Below are 18074 nucleotides of genomic sequence, written 5' to 3' on the forward strand. Positions count from 1 at the left end.
CACAAAGATACTAGTAATGCTTATTTTTTAAAAGATTTTATTTATTTATTTTTGTGAGAGAGAGAGAAAAGTTGGGGGGGGCAGAGATTGAGAGAGCACAAGCAAGAGTGAGGGGAAGGGCAGAGGGAGAAGTAGACTCCCCCCTGAGCAGGGAGCCTGACGCGGGGCTCAAGCCCAGGATCCCAGGATCCGGACCTGAGCCAAAGGCAGACACTTGACCGACTGAACTACCCCGGTGCTCAAACAGTTATATATATATATGTGTGTGTGTGTGTGTGTGTGTGTACATCGGTATGTATGTACGTGTATATTTTACTATTGGGATTAGGAATTCTTTTCCCTTTGTGGAATTTCTTGCAGAGAATTCTAGTACTTTAGAGTACTAGAGAATTTCCTCCCCTACCACAATAGTACCATTATATTCTATTATTAACGAAGCTGTAGCAAGTCATACTGCTCATTTAAGAACATTTATAAAACAAACGAGGTAAAGATGCGGTTTTCTTTCATTGCCTGGAGTTTGCATAACATTACAAGAGGAACACAAACACTCTCAACTACATGCTTTTACTGTCTGTTTCCAGTGATTTTGGGGAGGATTGTGTATACTTCAGTGTTTGCAGGGGCAAATTCGCTTTCTGGTTCTTCTGACATTATTATCTAGCCAGCTTTCTTGGGGAACATGAACTTGCCACCACCATTTCTGCTTACCTTCAACCTTAAAGGACCTAAAAGAGATAGTGTTTTGAACCTGAGTTCTCTGATTTTCCCTGCTTTCTCCAGGAAAGTTAGGAATCTGAGGATAGCAGGTATAGGGAAGGAAAGGGAGATGAGGATGAGAATTTTTCCCCCCTGATGCTGGCATCGTGCATTATTATGACCAGACTAAGTCCCCAGCATGCAGAGGGACATAGAGCATACTTGAGTGGGAAACAGGATAGAGAAATAGGATTCATTTCTGTGTCGTAATTTTGTAGCTTGGTTTCATTTTTTGACAAAGTATTGCCAATTCCCAGAACAACAAACCTGAACCAAACTGAAATATAGTAATAACATAGAAACACATTGTCAAGCTCACTAGAACTCCCCCAAATCATTTACCACTTGGAATTACTAACACCACTCCCCAGGCCTCCACCCCCTTTAGACCAGGTAGCTGAAATGGATACTAGATGCAATATAAACCTTTCTTGTAAATTAGTTCTGTGAAGCACCATGAAAGGGCTTGGAGGCTTTAAGAAGAACGCGGATCGCACTGCACTCCCTGCATTTACCTCCGCTCGGAGGTCTGGACACATGGTCTACACAGGAGAACTGTGTTGTGTGCTACTTTGTAACAATGGTCAGCAGCGGATGACTGGAATTATTATGAAATGTATACAACCAATTTAGAAAAAAATGGCTTTTGAGACCCAGATCTCTTCTTTCAGATGCAGGGACCTGGATGACAGATGGCTCTGCCAAAGATTCTGGGACCAGGACTGAGGAAGTCTCACTGGACTTAAAGAGTAGCTTTCTTGCCCACAGTGGAACTTGCCCCTTTCCAGTGAAGAGCTAATATGGAGCAAATAGAGATCAGGCTGTGACAAGGTGTGGTGAGAGGGAGGAAGTAGGGCAGGGGACCCGGGGGAGGGCAGCCCAGTGTCTGGGGACCATTAATGTTCCTTCCTGACCTGCTCCTTTGGGAATGCTCTGTCCCATGAGGCTCCGTATCCAAGCATTTCCATGCGCACTCCATAACTTGGGAGTGTATTTGCTTAGCCAGAAGATATCCACTAAGGCACAGAGAAGGAGGAGTATCAATTAGCCACTTCTAAGTGTGAATTACTGTCCGTATTTGTTTTTTCTGGACTCCTACACCAGGGGTAGAGCATAGGACACTGTAAGAGAAGATGTGATAGAAACTGTATTGAGTGGCTTTAGACAACCGGGTGGAACCAGGTGGAACCAATGGGCCCCCAGGAGATGGAAGGAAAAGGCACTGGGTCAAGAGGGACCAGAGGGGTCAGGAAAATGTGATAAGGGAATAAAGGAAGGAAGGTGGCAGGAAAGTAGTAGAAGGCATGGGGATGGGACCCATGGGCCTTGACCTATGTTTTGCGAAGTCAGTGTGTGTGAGGTTTTATGACAGGCTTGACTTACAGCCAGGCCCACTGTTTGGTGGGAGTTGCTGTCAACTCAACTGGCAAAGGAATCTACCCCGATCAAATATACAGGAGACAGAGGGAGGCTCCAGATGTCAGCGTCTTCATTTATACGCGGTAAGAGCTGTCCGTTTTGGACCAATGAGCCACCAGCAAGGTCTTCCTTCACACGGCACGTGTTGTGGGTCAGGCTACTGGTGCACACCTGGCCATAGGTCCTTCTCCAAAGCCCCTGTACTTCTTGGTGTTTTGTGGTCTGTTGTTTCTTGCCAACAGCCCAGCTATGCTCTCGGCATTTTCTTTCTTTATTCTTATTGGATCACAGAACACTGCTTTTACTAATCCACTCTAACGACTATGGGTTTTTCCATCGGAAAAACAATGTCTGGCTTAATTAAGGCTACGGTGGATCAAAGAAAGTTTTGGGCCCATATCATTTTTTGGATTAGACCCATTTTTGGACATCCTAGACTTTAGGGCGGGGTCAAAGCTATGTATTTACGAAGCGACAGTCTCCTGACCTCATCGTATTTTAACCACAATAAAGCATTTACATATGGTGCCGTATTTGTTGCTGGGCCTTTACAAGTCACTAAGGAGAGAAACATATAATAATACTTCCCTCTTTTTAAATTAATTTTTAAAAAAGATTATTTATTTATTTGGAAGGACAGGGAGAGGCAGAGGAAGAGGGAGAGAGAGAATCTCAAGCAGACTCTGCACTGAGCACAGAGCCCGACGTGGGGCTCGATTCCCCGACCCTGAGACCACGACTGGAGCCAGAATCAGGAGTTGGACGCTCAACTGATTGAGGCACCCGGGCACCCCAATACTTTCCTCTTTAAAAAATCACATGGTATAAAATGAGTTTTGTTTTATGTGCCCTAATCTATATTACATCGTATGCTTTCTCTCTTATTATAGAACACACTTAGTTCATAACTAAGAAAAACGGAACAGGAAAATCAGTATATTTCACGATCCGCACAAACTTTTTAAATGTAATTTAAGAAAAATATGAGCGCTAAAAATGGTATTTCAAAGCTAACAGAAATTCAGAACGTAATGGGTTACTAAAGTTCCAATGACACATGAGTACCCGGTGTCTCACTAGAATACAGTCCCTGAAATCCTGAATTAACGTCACGTTGTATTTCAGTGGGGTTGTGGAAGGAGGCTTACAAATGAATGCCGTGGTCCGCTTACAAAGGGTGGCATGATGGCCTATTCTAAAATCCAGCTCTGAATGAGCTGGAAACACCCTGCAAACGATCTGTGAAATACAGAACCCAGCTCAAAGAAAAGCACGCAGGAGTCCTTTGGGCACCCCTCAGTAAGCTCTGCGGCATTCATACGACCCCCACGCCATGTTCCCCTCTTTGGTCCATGAAGTAGGGTCCTGAAGGCCGGAGGTGTCTGCCCCCTCATCTGGGGAGAGGGGCACCACCTTGTGTGGTAGGTCATTGGACATCGTCATGAAAGGGGTGAAGGGATAGGGGGGTGGCGTGGGGTACCCCGGCACGTGGTACAGATCCTCCAGCGCATGCAGAGAGTAGGACGGAGCCCCAGCCAGGGGGGCCCCCCAGCTGGAGCTCCTGTGCGGGGTGGTGCTCCCTGACTCCAGCTGGGAGAGGCAGCCCGCGCTGGGTGGCAGGGTCTGCAGGGTGTCGGTGGGCACGGGGTCGGCCTGGCTGAGACCATCGGGCACCGTTTGCTCCCACGAGTCCCTCTGAGGAGAATGGAAAGGTCACTGGGGTTAGTCACTAGGGGGTACTCTGGTGCAGACAGATTTCCTCAGCAACACTGGCTGCCAGTTTCCAGAGCGGCCTCAGTTTCTGGTCTCCTCCCTCTGCCGTTCCCGCCTCCTTACCAGGTAGTTCCCTCTGGTGTTTGACACCAGCAGTGAGAGCTTTAGTTCCTTTCTGACTCTAGCATTAGACTCCCTATATACATTACAATTCCTTTCCCAGAAAACAACATTAAATGAGTAAAATGAGAGAACAACAGAATGAACAATAATACAGCATTTTACCGTTTCCAACAAACTAGGTCTTGCTTTCCTTTTGAGCCTCACAACACCCGGGGTCCTGAAATGCCCTTTCCACACTGGGGGTGTCAGCTCCGGCTACTCCCGAAAGAAGGAGGTCTCTAAGCTACATGATGGGCTTCTGCCCACCGTGAGCCAAGGGGTAGGAGCTTCCATAGGCTTGGAGCTGGAAAGATCTGGGTTCTGTCCATGTCTGTGCCAGTTACTACCTTCCTGACTCTGAGTACCTCACTCCGTTCATCTGTAAAATGGGGCTTTAATAAGGATATCTGGCGTTGTTGCAAGTTTTAAATGAACAAAGGCACACAGAAGTTCTTGGCTGGAGTGGATACTCCATAATGTTAATTCCCAGCCCCTTCACCCCCCTTTAGTCTAAAGTCCCATCTTTAGAGAGTCATTCCTTTGTAGTTGAAGGCTTTACAGTTTTCCATAAGATGGGTGTCAGTATTCTTCAGATCTTTATGAACTCACCTCTTTGTTGGGATCGGGGGAGAACCAGATTCTATAGGGTAGAAATACGGTGGGGAGGGGCGGCTCGGGGACTGGGAGGGCAGAAGGCCTGAAGCGCCGGCTCCGGCAGGCAGATTACAGCCTAGTCTGCGGGAGATGGGACCTCAGTGTCTTCCCTTGTGTGAGGGAGGAACGATGGGGGAACATCGGGCAAAATCAGCAGAGTACTAACAAAACGGATACAAACCCTGCCATATAGTCGTCCCCTCCCAAGCCCCTGGGGAGACCCACTGGAGGTCGTGGAAGCGGGAATCCTTGAGGGAGGCCCCTCGGAGCCGGTCCTGGTGGAGCAGCCTCAGGGGTGTGCAGGGCGAGCAGACCCGGCCTCCACCTGGGGCCAGGCGCCCGGACTGCCCAGACGCGCGGGCCCAGCCCTCGGCTACCCCCTAACCGTGGCAGAGCTGCATACTCACAAGCACGAAGTGCGTCGTGGGGTCCCCGGGGAAGGGCGGCGGCAGGAGCGGTGGCAGGGGCGAGGCGCTGAACAGAGAGCCGGTGCTGGGGGTCAGGCCCGGGGGCCGGTGGTCTCCGTAGGGCTCCGGGAAGTAGGGATCCAGGAGGCCTGGGTGGCTCTGCCCCGCGGGGGCCTCGCAGGCAAAGGGCTTGGCCGCTGGGCCCGAGGTGCACATGTCGCTTGCGAACTGTTTAGTGTTGTGGAAGTCTGAGTCGGAGAGGAACGATCTTCTGACCCCATAGTAACCTGACATGACCGGCGAACCTGCGGCCAAAGGGAAAACAAACGGGCAAAAATTTCCGCCATGGGAAGTCCGGGCATGTCTGTGGCAGCTGACACTCTCCACGGGGAAGTGGTCTGTCTAATGCAGGCCGGTCACCAAGACGAACATCTAAGTAGAGACAGGTCTTGAAAAGCATTAAATATTGCTGCATTGCCCCGTTTAACTGGTCCAGCCCAAATAACTAATATGTTTAACCTTCTCTCTGCCTTTGGAGATGAGTTCATTTGAGATGGTGCAGTAACTCTTCTCATTCACTCATTCAACATACATTAGGCACTTCCTGTGTTCCGGTTACTGCCCTAGGAAAAGTTTGGGCGTGAAGAGAAAAGAAATCCCTCGCCATTCACATTCTGTCGAATGAAGGGTCTTTTTCCCAGCGTCTGAGTCCGGTCCCCATATATGCAGGACGGCTAGCAGCAGGCTGCCCTTGGGCTCGGTGTCTGAGACTCAGGATCTCTAACCTCGTGGCTACTACAATCCCACCCCCATCGGAGGCAGGTTGCATGCTTCTACTTCTTCGTATACTGACCTTCCAACGTATGTCTCGTACCTAGCACGCATCAAGAAATGGCTCGCTTGCTTTGGGATGATAGAGCTTTTGCGCCAAGTCAGAGGACTACAAAAAAAAAAAATGTGTTTTCTGGCTTTGAAGAGTCTCGTGTTATTTGCTGCCCTCTTGTGTCCATGCAGAGTCCCTGACTCAGTTCACCTGGGCCCTGGGAGAGTTTGGGAAGAGAAGACCTCGCACAGAAAGGTTCCCTTGGGGGAAAACAGGGGAAGAAGCTGAAGCTAAGAAGAGTCTCACTCATGGCAAGGCCAGTAAAATTGTCCCATAAGGGAAGAGAGGTGTTTGGTACAGCCTTTCAGACCCAGCAGCTCCGCGGTAGCAGGAAACACATCATCATTTAGAACACGTTCGGGGACATAGACTCAAGCTCCGTAAAGTGGGTGGGTTAATGATTCCAGCTGGTGGCGGATGTGGTCTAATTAGCTGAGACCTACACCTTGAGGTCACAAAAAGGCTGAGCGGGGAGGAAGATGCAGGCGCTTGTCTTTCTTACCTTCCCCCAACCAGAGTGGGCCACTTGTGGACTCTGTCCCCGCCCTCTCTGCTTACGCGTCCACAGGGAGAGAAGACCGTTCTCCTTTGTTATTACGACACAGTCACACATTACTCCACCTACACGGCTCTTTGGCCCTTGCCACACAGTGTGACACTTTATATTATGCTCACTGCTCCCTCACCTGAGTTACACCCCTCTTTCTAATCCACAGGGCAGTTCCACGGGGCAGGGCTTACGTCTCATACATTTGCTGTAAATCCAGCAGTATAATACTGTGTTCAACAATTATATGTAAATTTATGCATGCATTCAGAGGAAATCAAAACTCCCTATAGAAACTTACAGCAAATTCTACTCACTCTACTTTCATCTTAAATTCCATAGCCCCAAACTTCTAATCTGCTCATGAATTTGACAGCTGCGGTTAGGGGTTTCATCATAAGCATGCTTCCATAGAAGAAAAATATCTGTGCAAGTGAAAATTAATATCAATAGATAAGATTCTGTTTCATGCCATGAATTTATATCCATGGGAGTCATTAAGGCTGAGAAGAGAATGAGGAATAGGTAAAGAAGGCATCCAGGATCTCACATCTTCGCTTCCAATTTCCAAATAAAAACAACCACCAAGAAAAAAACCTGTGCTCTCTTAAGCATATATTTTTCTCCTTCAAAAGGGGAAGGACAATTTGAGATAGCAAGAGAAGCTGCAAAAATGTCCTTCTATAGATGGGAGCAAATGTAACCAGATTCGGTGATGGTAAACACGATTAGAACATACACCATGAGACATTCAGATACGTGAGATCTCCTATTGCTCTCATTCCTCTCCTTATCCAGCTCTGAAGCTTACTAAAATTATTGAGAAAGCCTATGCCACTTCTGAGTTTGGGATCTGAAAGGAGTGTGTGTGTGTGTGTGTGTGCGCACGCGGGCACAAGCACATGCACACAGGTGGATGGGAACCCCCAACCCTATTACTAAGAATAAGAATGCCCCTTTCCCATCCCTGCAGGAGTATTTAATGAGACCTTTGTGTTGAAATGAGGACCAGATGCTTATCTAAGTGCCTGACCTATAGAGAGCACCCAATAAATGGTAGTTCCTCCATCTGCCCACCAGTCTCTTTCTGTTCTAAAGCAGGTGCATAATCTATCAGATCACCGTGCCAGCATTTTAGACATTTTAAAATTGTATCAAGGGGCTGATTACTATTGCTTCTGCTCACTAAGCTTCTGCTGGGCAAGGGATGGAAAGGCTGCCTTCAAGACAGAAGGAACTTTGAATTCAGGAATGACTGAATTAGGTCTGTCTTCCCTGATTTTATATTTTAAAAATACCTAGTTTGAAAAAGTAAAGTTTCCAAAGTGCTGTAAGGCCGTTATAAAAGAATGGAAGCCCCAGTGCCTGACTTACACGCAAAAGGGAATTAATTAGCTGCTGGTTGGACTCAAGCACTCACCTGGCATGTGAGCAGACGCAGGCGGGGCGTCGCGGGCGCTGCTCTGGAAGGCAAAGAGAGCGCAAGTGTTGTCCTTAGTTGCAAGTGTGAATTAAAAAAAAAAAAAAAAGATTAGGAATACATTTTACAAGCTTTATTTTCTGATACTAAGAAACATATTGGGGGTTCAACAAGGAGGGCAACCAAGATTAAGAATTCAATACCACGGGGCGCCTGGGTGGCTCAGTAGGTTAAGTGCCCAACTCTTGATTTGCACTCAGGTCATGATCTCAGGCACTCAGCGGTGGGGGAGGGCAAGGGGTGTGTGTGCTCAAGATTCTCTCCGTCTGCCCCTCCCCCCACTCGCATGCTATCTCTCTCAAATAAATAATCTTAAAAAAATATTCAAGTATCAGAGAACAAAGTTTTATGAGAGACAGAGAGAAACCAAAGTTAGATTCTGGTAAACATGCTAAAAGTACAGGTTAGATGAAACGGAATAATTTGTCTTTCGTTTTTTATTGTTCGTGGGAATATCAACTATAGATCAAGTGATTTATAGCCATACAGGACCTTTGAAGATATAACTAGTTATATTAAGATGAAGTCATATTGAATTGGGGTGGGTTCTAAATCCAACATGACTGGTGTCCTAAGAAGAGGAGTGAGACACACAGAGACAGACACAGAAGAGAGAAGGCTACGTGAAGACAGGGACAGAAGTTTGAGTGATCGGACCTCAGGGTAAGAACCAGCAACACCGGCAGCTGGTAGAGGCAGGGAAGTATGCTCCCCTAGAGCCTTCGGAGGGAGCCTGGCCCTGCTGACACCTTGATTTTGGACTTCTGTCTCCAGATTGTGAGATAAAACATTTCCGTCACTTTAAGCCCACCCGACCATTTGTGGCACTTTGTTACTGCAGGCTTAGGAAGCCAACATAGCTACTGACGAAGAAACAGACAATGCAGTGTAGTGTGAGAAGTGACGTGGTCGGGGACAGATGGAGCGAGGGGGGCATCTAAGCTGGTGTCAGGGATAGGGCAGGGAACACATCCGGGGAACGGGAGGAGGTGATGCCAAAGCTGACCTCTGGAGGAAGGGTATCTAGGTGTGAAGAGTCCTAAAGTATACGATTGCAAATTCTGGCTCCACGTTGCCCAGGAACAAAGTCATGTAGGAAAAAATAGCTGTTGCAAAAGTTAAGAGTCCTCAACATCTGGTTCTTTGGATCTGAGCCCCTGTCCCTCGCAGTGCCACAGACTCTCAAAAGTTGGAAGAGATGTTATAGAGAGCCTTGTGTAACCACCCACTCAATGCAAAAATCCTGTCCATATTATCAACACTGGTACAGTTAGCCTCTAGGGCTGCAGAACCCAGCACCCTCTCCCAAAGCCCATTTCTTCTCTGGGCACTTCTGGCTGTCACAAAGCAGGCAGAAAAGAATCACTTTCTTCTTCTTTTTTTTTTTTTTTAAAGATTTTATTTATTTATTCAACAGAGATAGAGACAGCCAGCGAGAGAGGGAACACAAGCAGGGGGAGTGGGAGAGGAAGAATCAGGCTCACAGTGGAGGAGCCTGATGTGGGGCTCGATCCCACAACGCTGGGATCACGCCCTGAGCCGAAGGCAGACACCCAACTGCTGTGCCACCCAGGCGCCCCAGAATCACTTTCTTCTTTCTCATCTTTTTGGTCCATAGGTTTAACCCTTCTTCTATATATGGCCCTTCAAATATTTAAAGACAACTCATCATTTCCCAACTATCTTCATCAGTTTGGGCTGCTATACCAGATACTATAGATAGGGTGGCTTGACAAGAAACATTTCTCCTGGTGCTGGAGGCTGGAGGCTGGAAGGGTGTCCGTGTGGTCGGGGTCTTGGTGGGGGCCCTCTTCCTGCTTTGTACATGGCTGGCTTCTCACCATGTCTTCATGTGGCAGAAAGAGAGATCGTCTCTGTCATGTATCTCTCCTATGAGGGCACTAATCCCATTCACCAGGGCTGCACCCTCACAACCTAATTCCCTCCAAAGGCCACATTTCCAAATACCATCATGTTGGGGCTTAGGGCTTTAACTTAGGAATTCTGAGGGGACACAAACATTCAGTTCATAGCACCAAAACGGATTTCACTCTTCTCCAGGCCAAATATTGTCCAACCACAGGGCACCTGGGTGGCTCAGTCAGTTAAGGGTCCAACTCTTGATCCCATTTCAGGACTTGATCTCAGGGTTGTGAGTTTAAGCCCCACACTGGGCTCCTTGCTGGGTGGGGAACCTACTTAAAAAAAAAAATCCTCCAACCAGTCAGAAGGAGCATGGGTTCTTTAAGTGAAGACTCTGGAGCCAGAGTGTATGTGTTTGAACCCCAGCTCTGCCTCTTACTAGCCGTGTGATCTTGGGAACCTGAGATTAAATGATATCACGTACGCCGAGCGCTCCGAATCGTCCCTGCCCTAGAAGCAGCAGGAAGTGTTAGCCCTAATCCCTCAGATGCATCTCTATGCCCCTTCAGATCTATGGCATATTCCTCTAAACCCTTCCTGATTTATGTGTCTTGCTGTTTAAGAAACTGACACTTTTAAGTGGGAGAAGGGGACCTTGGGCAGGCAGGATCAGAGGTGGGTGTAGATCGGGGTGCCCTACATCTTATCCGGGAAGGAAAGGAGGCGGTGATTAAACATAAAGCCCTGGGGTGGGGGCACATTTCCCCATCTTGCCAGGGCCCATCTTATTCAGCTCTGTCTGGTGGGGGGCGCACACCCTCCGGCTTCCGCCTGGGTGTCCTTATGTATGTACAGTGTGTCCTGAGTGCTGCCAGGGCGATGTCCTGTTGCTCTTCTCCCCCCTGCTCTCTCTGCCTGCTCCCCAGAAACGGCTCTGGCCTAAGCTGGGCCAGGCTTCTGTGAGATGCTGGCACATGCCCCACCCGATGGACAGAAGTATCAGCACCCTAGTCTCCCCTCAGCATCAGTGGGCCGCACCTGTATTTGCTGGAATGGCTCTGCCTCCAGACTCTTCCCCCAGGCGGGGATAAAGCTCAGTCTAGGCTGACATGGTCCCTTACAGCTTCCGGCGTCTCTGCTGAGAAGGCTTTCCTCTCATTCTCTTGTACGACCCTCAGTCTCTGGAATCTTCTTACACTCCTGCTTCTGTCGAGGCTTCTTTATCACTGTGGGACAGCCACTGCTGCCCCTGCCCCCAGCCCAGCTCTAGCACCTGAAGACCCTACAGTGATTTCCCGATTGCGAGTCTAGTTGATTCTATTTACTATTTGATGAAAAGAAGCCTCTTGTGTTCATTTCTCCTACACGGTGTTACCTTCTACCTGTGGTGGAAATTGCAACCCTGTTTTCATTGTTTATGGTTACCCGTAACGTTTTACCTTGCATATGTAACAAAGACTACAAACAATATCTGAAAACTCCCACTGACAAAATCCTTAGAACGCTAACTCTCACTATGCCTCTCATAACCCACGTGAGTATGCTGTTCTCTTGTATTTTAGCTTGTTTCTCTCTATTACATCTTCCCAAAGTAGACATCATAATTGTCATCATTTTATTAAGTATATCTGTATTAGATTTTCTTACGTGTTCACCATTTTCTTTGCTTACTCTTTTTTCAGGCTTTTTTTTTTTTATTATTCATTTTCCATCTTCTAAAATAATCCTTTAGAAAATTCCTTTCCTGTAGGTGATGGTGATGGTAAAATGTTTCAGTTTTCATTTATCTGAAAATACCATGTCTTTTTCTCTCGTACTTGAAAGATAATATTGCTACATTCACAATCGTAACTTTATAGTTATTCCTCTCTCAGCACCTCAAAGATATCGCCTCACTGTCTTTGGCTTCCATGTTGCTGTTGACCTTGCAGTTATACTTTGGACAATTTTTCTTTCCTTTCTGACTGCTTTCTAAAAAAAATTATTATGGAAGTATAGTTGACACACAATGTTATATTAGTTTCAGATGTACAATGTGGTGATTTGTCAATTCTATACGTTACTCAATGCTCAACCGTGGTAAGTGTAGTCCCCATCTGTCACCCTACAACGTTACTACGATGTTATTGACTATGTTTCCTGCGCTGTACTTTTCATCCCTATGACATTTATTTTGTAACTGGAAGTTTGCACCTCTTAATCCCCTTTACCCATTTCACCCATCCCCCCATGGCAACCACCAGTTTGTTCTCTGTATTTAAGAGTCTGTTACTCACTCAGCATTATACACTCTACCTCCATCCATGTTGTTGCAAATGGCAAGATTTTATTCTCTTTTATGGCTGAGGAATAGTCCACTGTATGTGTGTGTGTGTGTGTGTGTGTGTGTGTGTGTGTGTGTACACATCATCTTTATCCATTCCTCTATTGAAAGACACTTGGGCTGCTTTCATAAGTTGGCTATTGTAAATAATGCAGCCATAAACAGAGTAATGCAAATATGTCTTCGAACTGGTGTTTTTGTATTCTTTGGGTAAATACCCTGACATGGAATTACTGGATCATAGGATAGGTCTATTTTTAATTTTTTTAAGGAACCTCCATACTGTTTTCCACAACGGCCTCACCAGTTTGCATTCCCACCAATGGTGCACGAGGGTTCCTTTCTCCACATCCTCGTCAACACTTGTTGTTTCTTGTGTTTCTGATTGTAGCCACCCTGACAGGTGTGCGGTGGTATCTCAGTGTGGTTTTGATTTACATTTTTCTGATGATGAGTGATGTTGTGCATCTTTTCATGTGTCTATTGGCCATCTGTATATCTTCTTTGGAAAAAAAATGTCTATTCAGGTCTTCTGCCCATTTTTTAAAATCTCTGTTTTTTAATATACTCCCTTTGTCTTCAAGTTTCTTCAAATTAATCTCACCTTACCTCTGGAAAAGTTTCAACTGTCCTCTCTTTATATATCGCCTTGTCTGTATCATCCCCATTCTCTCCTTCTGGGACTCTGTTTAGACGTATGTTAAACCTTTTACCTTTATTATCTATAACCCAAATTTCCCATTATGTATTCTCTATATCCATGATTCTCTGTTCTGTATTTTGCTATAAATTGCTATAGGCTTCTTCAGATCTACATCCAATTCACTAATTCTTTCTTCAACTGTAGTTAATTTGTTGTTTTACTCATATACTGTATTTTAAAAGTTATCAATGAATACATATTTTTTAATTTCTATAAATTCCATCTGATTTTTAAAAAATCTGCTTGGTAACTTTTGATAGACTCTAGTTGACCATTTGCTACTTATTAAGTTACTGTATATTTTGTATTTGGTAATTCTAATATCTGAAAGTTCTAGGAATGTAAATTTATTGTTTATTGTTTATGCTGACTCTCACTCATAGTGGTTGGTTTCCTTATGCATTTGGTGATTTTTGGTTGAAGCTTATAGCTGGTTAACCTTAATCTGTAAAAATCTGGTGTCCTAATTTGAGACTGCTTTCCTTCAGAAGATTTACATTTATATTTCTAGGGAGCCAGCTCCCTTCCAGTTTCCCCCGGTTAATCCTGGAGTCCCAAGTTCAGCTCCCCAACCTTGGCAACCATTCAAGGACCAGTTGATGCATAAAGCTGATTTGGACATCTGTTCTCAGAGGAACTTGCCTTTTTGGTGTAATCACCTTCTCATCACTCAACGGCTTAATTTCTGATAAAATCTTTCCCAGCCCCCCATGCCAACACTCCTTCCCCCACATCCCCTGCCCCTCTGCTTTGGAGATTTCCTTTACTTCCTGCCAGGTCAACAACTTATTAAAATGTGTTTTAGGCAGGACCCAGTTTTGTTGTGGGTGAGATCTCCCCACCCCCAGACCATCTAGTCTGACCAAAACAACTGAGTAGCTAAATATCGCAACTAGATGTAGATACCTTTCTATTTTTGCACAGCATAAAATATTTTATTTTCCCATAATCTTCAAATTCTCTTGCAGAGATTTAAATTATAATAGAAGTAATTCATAAACCCATACTTCTGATTTCATAAGCAAACTGTTTACCACATGCCCAGATGTGTTATACATATTATCTAATTTAATTATCACCACAATCCTCAAAGATAAGTAATATTATTCTCATTTTAATGATGACGGACTGAAGAACAGAGAAATAAGCCACGTTATTGAGTAGGTGGAACTGATAGTGATGGTGGTGGGTGGGGTCAAATAAGGACCTTCGGAATTTCAGAGTCCGTTTCTTAACTAAAGCACCATGCTGCCTCCCAAACGTTTTAATATCTCAAAAATGAAAATAAGAAAACATACGTAGCTTAAACTTTTTTTTTAGTACACAGGAGACTTAGGGACATCCAGAGAGAGCATGTAATTATGCGAAAGCTCACAAAGAGGACTTAGTGAGATTGATACTTCCCTGTCTGATGCATACATATCCTTAGTCCTTCAGTGGATACACTATTGGGGGGGGGGTCAGCTTTATTACAGTACAATTTACATATAATAACATTCCCAAATTTTAAACATACAATTTGATGAATTTTGACAAATTTTGATAGACTCCTGTGACCCACTACTATAATCATTTCTATCAAATCAATTATTTTACAGCTCTGAGTGCTGCCCTCTCTATGGTGACCTGGGAAATACTTAAGGGGGTAAATATGAAGGGCGATGATAACGCACCACGTCAGTTTGCCTCACAGAACATCGAACTGAGTTCTAAAGGCCCTGGGTACGGACCGGGAAGGGCTTCACTGGACAGATTTCAGAGCTGGTACTTACTCCCCCAACTCATTCTCGGATTTTATAAGTTGAGAAAGAACAACCTAAAATATGAGTCTTTAGCATGTCACTAGTTGTCGTTAGACATACGAAGGGAAAACTCTCATTCCTTTCTTCCTTGTTCAAAATATTATGTTCATACAGTTGCCTCTTATCATATGAATCCTCCAGGAATAATATTGAAATTAATATTGAGGAGCCCATAACTTTTGACCAAGCAAGATGGTATATAATTTTTATTTTGCATACTGCAAACAACAGGATCTTGCAATGCCAGGTAGCCAAATTCGGAGGTTTATATTTGAATGAAATTTGCCAGTCTGCAACTTCCTGTAGCTAACACAGCAGCCTCGCAGCTGCCCCAAAAGCCCCTCCATGAAAATGAGTTAATTTGAACTAATGGGTCACCGAGGTAGTAAAGTGATAAGATTAGGAGTTTCACCTTGAGTACATTTATCATCATTTTTATGACCCTATAATATTTTAGGTGCCAACGGAGTTAAAGAAATATATTGAAATGTACTAAGGAAAAGATCTCCAAATAGCATTAAGATTTTTCATACTGGTATATAATTTATTTTTAAATTCTAATGACATAGTTTAGAAAGCATCTCTTTAATTTTTGCTACTAATGCTAAAATAATAGTAATCACAGCCCCTTATGAGTAGCTGGGCTCCCTTTTAAAGGAATTCATAGCACTTTATATATTTAATATCTCACTGTCATCCCACCTATGGTTGAGAGATGGGTCAAGATGGTGACACTATACTGAACATTCTAAAACCATGTTTGTTTGGTTTTTTAGATTTATATGTTTATTTATGAGAGAGAGAGAAAGAGAGAGAGAGAGAATGGGTGGGAGGGAGAGGAAGAAAGAATCTAAAGCAGACTCCATGCTGACAGCAGAGCCTGACGCAGGGCTGGATCCCACGAATGTGAGATCATGACCTGAGCCGAAACCAAGAGTCAGATGCTTAACCAACTGAGCCACCCAGGTGCCCCTAAAACCATGTTTTAAGATCTGGATTTAGACCCACCATAAGTCATATGATTTTCCTCCAACTTTGAAATGAATGTACAGTTAATGCTGGATGTAACACAGTGAGTCTTCAAATGGTTATCCATGTTAGGTTGGAATACCTTATTCTTCCAGAAGAAAATGGGCATAGAGAATCAGATGCCTTTGTTAATGTTAAAGCATGTAGTAGAAGCAGGGGCATTCTGATTGGTGTAATATCTTATACTGTGAATGAACTATGCCAAACCCATTCTAATTTTATTCGTTTTGCAACATTTGAGGAAGGTTTTGATTTATGGGCTACTTATCTGAGCTACATAGTAATTTAACCATAAATAAAAAAAAAATCGTCCATGATGAATGGGAACTATAGTTCGAAGCATCTATCCACCATGTGTCAGGTGCTTTATATGAGGTTATCTTACTATAAACTAGATATTGCCACCTCAGGTTAACAAATAAGGAAACCAAACATCGGAGAAGTTACGTAAGGTGCCCAAGATTGCCCATCTAGTAAATTCCAGAGCTGGATTTAAACCCAGAGTCTCTGACTCCCAAATTTCTGCTCCATCAAGCTCTTAATGATGGAACAAGAAAGTTCTCTGCACCTGCCCTTCCATCAAACCAGACATTTCCTGGGCACCTCTGACGCGAGAGGCATAGTGCCGAATGTTGCATGTGCGAGACAAAAATGCAACCCCGGAGCTTCGACTGGGATCTACCTGGGGAGACAAGCCATTTGTGGTAGATTAACTATGGCCCCAGTTGCTTTGCTGCCTCTTCCACCAAGAAGTGAAGTCTGTCCCTCTACCCCTTGAGTCTAGGATGGTTTTGTAACTTGATCTAATAATGTAACAGAAGTGATGTGTATACTTCAGAGTCTAGGCCTCAAGAGGACTTGCAGCATTCACCTTCTCCTGCTTGAAATACTGCCTTATGATCTCTTAAGGAAGTCAGTCTCGAATCCTGAAGGATGAGTGACTGTGGAAGTGAATTCCAATGCTCCTGCTGACGGCCAGTACCATCGGCCAGACATGTGAAGGAGGCCATCTTGAACTTCCAGCTAAGGGCAGCTGCGTGACTGAGCCCCAGGGACACCAGCAGAGGAAAATCCAGCCAACCCACAGAATTGTGAGAAATCATAAGTAATAGTTATCACCTACTAAGGTTAGGGTGGGTTCTCACGCAGCAACAAGTAACTGGTGCAGACATACCCCTACTCATGGTGCAGAGCTCGTGGATTCCAATGCAGGCTAGATCATATAATGTGGAGGTGCGCTGGAGGTGAGCTGCTGCCGGGGGGGAGGGCAACCAAACACATTATATAGTGGGAGATTTTGGAGTCCATGCACCTGGTTTCCAAGGGCATGGCCCATGCTCTACATACGCTGGAAGTCCGACAAGGGGGAAACAGAGACAGAGGATTTGAAACGGACACTGAAGGATGAGGGGATGCAGATAGGAGAAAGGAGGCTCCCAGGTGTGAGGAATTTTGTGAGCCAAGCACAGAAGTGGGAAAGCACAACCCTTCTTCAAGAAATAATAAGCAAGTTGGTTTGTCAGGAGTAAGAGTTTCACTTAATTGGTTAAATAAAAATGCATTGTGTGCCTACTATGTATCAGGATTATGATAGTTCCCAGAAGTAAAAAGAGGAATAAGGCAGGGTTCTGTTCTTAGGGAGCACACAGTTTTATAGCGAAGACAGTAGCATAACTGTATAAACAGGGTTGAGAGGAAGCATTTCACGAATACTTACTTCATGCCAGATTCTATGGCAGGCATTTTGAGTATATTAGTGTGCGTTTCATCATTTTTATTAAAGATTCATATTTATGTGGTTTATGTACCCTGCACTGTGCTGAATGACGGACATGCGTTATCATCACATCCTCACTATTAACTAATGACATAGATTGTTGTAAGTTATCTCTAGACTGTAGACTGGGAAACTAATCAGACAGTATAAAGGACTTGTCCAAGGCTGCAAAGCCAGTAAGTGACAGAGCCTGATTTCATGCAGGTAGGGGGTGGGGGTGAGGGGCTGCCTTCTTGGGGGAAGGTGGCTGAACACACTTATTGTGGGAGAGATCTGAGTCTGGTTTTGAAGGATGAGAGGAAGTCAGGAAGCAGAGAGGATATGGGCCATTGTATTTGAGGAGAAAAGCAAAGGCTCGAATGTGCGGCCAGCATGTCGACGACATGGAAATGTGTGCAGGAAGCTGGCCGACAGAAGGCTGAAGAGAAGCTGGTGGAGGATGTAGGAGCCAAGTTATAAAGGACTTTTATGAGCCATGCTGAAGAGCTTGGACTTTGTCCAGTAGCAGGCAAGGGTCTTTTAGAAGCTCCTCAGCCGTGTGGACATAGTGGTA

General features: G+C 45.0%; 1 protein-coding gene across 2 annotated transcripts in view; it reads right to left on the reverse strand.

Annotated features, from left to right (window-relative positions):
- Positions 1–2819: 2819 nt before the first annotated feature.
- POU2AF2 (POU class 2 homeobox associating factor 2) overlaps positions 2820–18074 on the reverse strand; it is a 28795-nt gene continuing 13540 nt past the window's right edge. Inside the window, exons 3-6 of one of the 2 annotated variants that reach the window (XM_087868561.1) lie at positions 14298–14317; positions 7742–7764; positions 5115–5419; positions 2820–3873 (exon numbers count right to left, since the gene is read on the reverse strand). In XM_087868561.1, coding sequence (XP_087724687.1) covers positions 3475–3873; positions 5115–5419; positions 7742–7764; positions 14298–14317 — 747 coding nt within the window. In that variant the 3' untranslated portion in view covers positions 2820–3474. The remainder of the gene's footprint in view (positions 3874–5114; positions 5420–7741; positions 7765–14297; positions 14318–18074) is intronic. The other variant, XM_045797520.2, reaches the window with a different exon arrangement.

The sequence above is a fragment of the Ursus americanus genome, chromosome 16 (genome assembly GCF_024610735.1).
Source record: "Ursus americanus isolate L20-20 chromosome 16, mUrsAme1.1.p, whole genome shotgun sequence".
Taxonomy (NCBI): domain Eukaryota; kingdom Metazoa; phylum Chordata; class Mammalia; order Carnivora; family Ursidae; genus Ursus; species Ursus americanus.